Source organism: Phascolarctos cinereus, unplaced genomic scaffold (assembly GCF_003287225.1).
Source record: "Phascolarctos cinereus isolate Bilbo 61053 unplaced genomic scaffold, phaCin_HiC Scaffold_9;HRSCAF=440, whole genome shotgun sequence".
Taxonomy (NCBI): domain Eukaryota; kingdom Metazoa; phylum Chordata; class Mammalia; order Diprotodontia; family Phascolarctidae; genus Phascolarctos; species Phascolarctos cinereus.
Genome location: NW_027556402.1, coordinates 246,043,468 through 246,045,104, shown reverse-complemented (window position 1 = coordinate 246,045,104; position 1,637 = coordinate 246,043,468). Strand labels below are relative to the sequence as shown.

At 36.8% G+C, this 1,637-nt stretch overlaps 1 protein-coding gene across 1 annotated transcript; it reads right to left on the bottom strand.

The window, feature by feature from the left end:
- Positions 1–455: 455 nt before the first annotated feature.
- LOC110199496 (olfactory receptor 4A47-like) lies at positions 456–1,364 on the bottom strand. The gene has a single exon (XM_020974386.1). The coding sequence runs from the start codon at positions 1,359–1,361 to the stop codon at positions 456–458; it is 906 nt and encodes a 301-aa protein (XP_020830045.1). The 5' UTR covers positions 1,362–1,364.
- Between the last annotated feature and the right edge of the window lie 273 nt (positions 1,365–1,637).

Below are 1,637 nucleotides of genomic sequence, written 5' to 3'. Positions count from 1 at the left end.
TATTTTTAGTTCCAAATTATCTCCCTCCATGTATACCCTCCTTAACTGATTGAAAAGACAAGAGATGCAAAGTGTTTTATACATATGAAGTTATGCAAAATGTTTCTACATGACATGTTACAGAAAAAAGAAGAAAAAAAATAACGAGAAAAAAATTCTTCAATCTGCCGTCAGAGTCTATCTATCTATCTGGACACGGATCACATTTTTCATTAAACCCATCATAATCTAAAAGACATAGTTCTAACAAAAGAAATAGTTCTAACAAAAAGAACAAAAATGCACTTCCTAATGTTAACGACCTAAAATTTATATTTTTTTTTTACTTATTCAGAATCTTATTTCTCAGCCTCACAAAACAAAGTTCTAGGAATTTGACAATGTTCTATCACTTCTTTTGTGAAACATCATTGCTTAGCCAGGACATCCATTACTTTACAGCTGGACATCACATTTCATTTCCAAATCTCCCTCATGGCATTTTTCATCTCTATGTTTCTCAGGGTGTAGATCAAAGGATTCAACAAAGGAGTGATGATAGTATAAAAGACACTTAGAGATTTATCAATAGGGAAGGTATAGACAGGCCTGTCATACAGGAAAATACAAGGGACAAAGAAGAAGACAACAACTGTGATGTGGGAGATGCAAGTAGAAAGGGCTTTTTGTCGACCTGCAAGACTTTGAGCTTTTAAAGAGTGTAGAATGACCCCATAGGAGATAAGCAGTAGCAAAAAGATAATTGTGCACATTAACCCCCCATTGGCCACCACTGAGATCCCAATTATATAGGTATCTGTACAGGAAAGTTCCAATAAAGGGTACATGTCACAAGCAAAGTGATCGATGATATTGGGTCCACAAAATGGGAGGCTAACTACAAAAAGGAGCTGGAGTAATGAATGCATGAAACCTCCAATCCAGGATGCCACCAAAAGCAGAACACATACACGCCATCTCATAATACCTAAGTAATGCAAAGGTTTACAGATGGCTATATAACGATCATAAGCCATAAAAACAAGGAGGAAAACTTCAGCCCCACCAAATAGGTGTTCCAAGAAGAGCTGCACCATGCAAGCTTGGAAAGAAATGGTTGCCTTTTCATGGAGCATATCTAGGGTCATTTTAGGGACAATGACAGTGGAATAGAGAGCATCCATAAAAGACAAGAAGGCAAGAAAGAAGTACATAGGGGACCTCAAGCTCTTACTTCTAATGACAGTAATGATAATCAGAATGTTTCCAACCATAGTTGAAATGTAGATAATAAAGAATACAACAAATAGTGTTTTTTGTACCTTAGGATTTTGGGTTAGCCCCCGGAGGACAAACTCAGTGACATTGTTCCTATTTTCCATGCTTTTTTTTTTTTAGGTGGGGTGGTAGGGTGGGAGAGTAACTGTATATTGGATATAGCACCAGACTTGTAGTTAGCACAGCCTTCAGTTCACACATTTGACCCTTTCACTGGACAATCTGCTTAAGTTCATGGATATCAGTTTCCTCACCAAAATACTAGTCACAATACTGAAACATTATCTGCTTTACAGAGCTTTTGCAGGGAGGAGGGCAAAGAAGAAATGATGGACAATCTATTTGCAAAATTCAATTTTATGTATAAAGACATTTAATTC

Coding starts and splice junctions, on each gene's coding strand:
- LOC110199496 (XM_020974386.1), bottom strand. CDS start 1,361: ATGGAAAATAGGAACAATGTCACTGAGTTTGTCCTCCGGGGGCTAACC.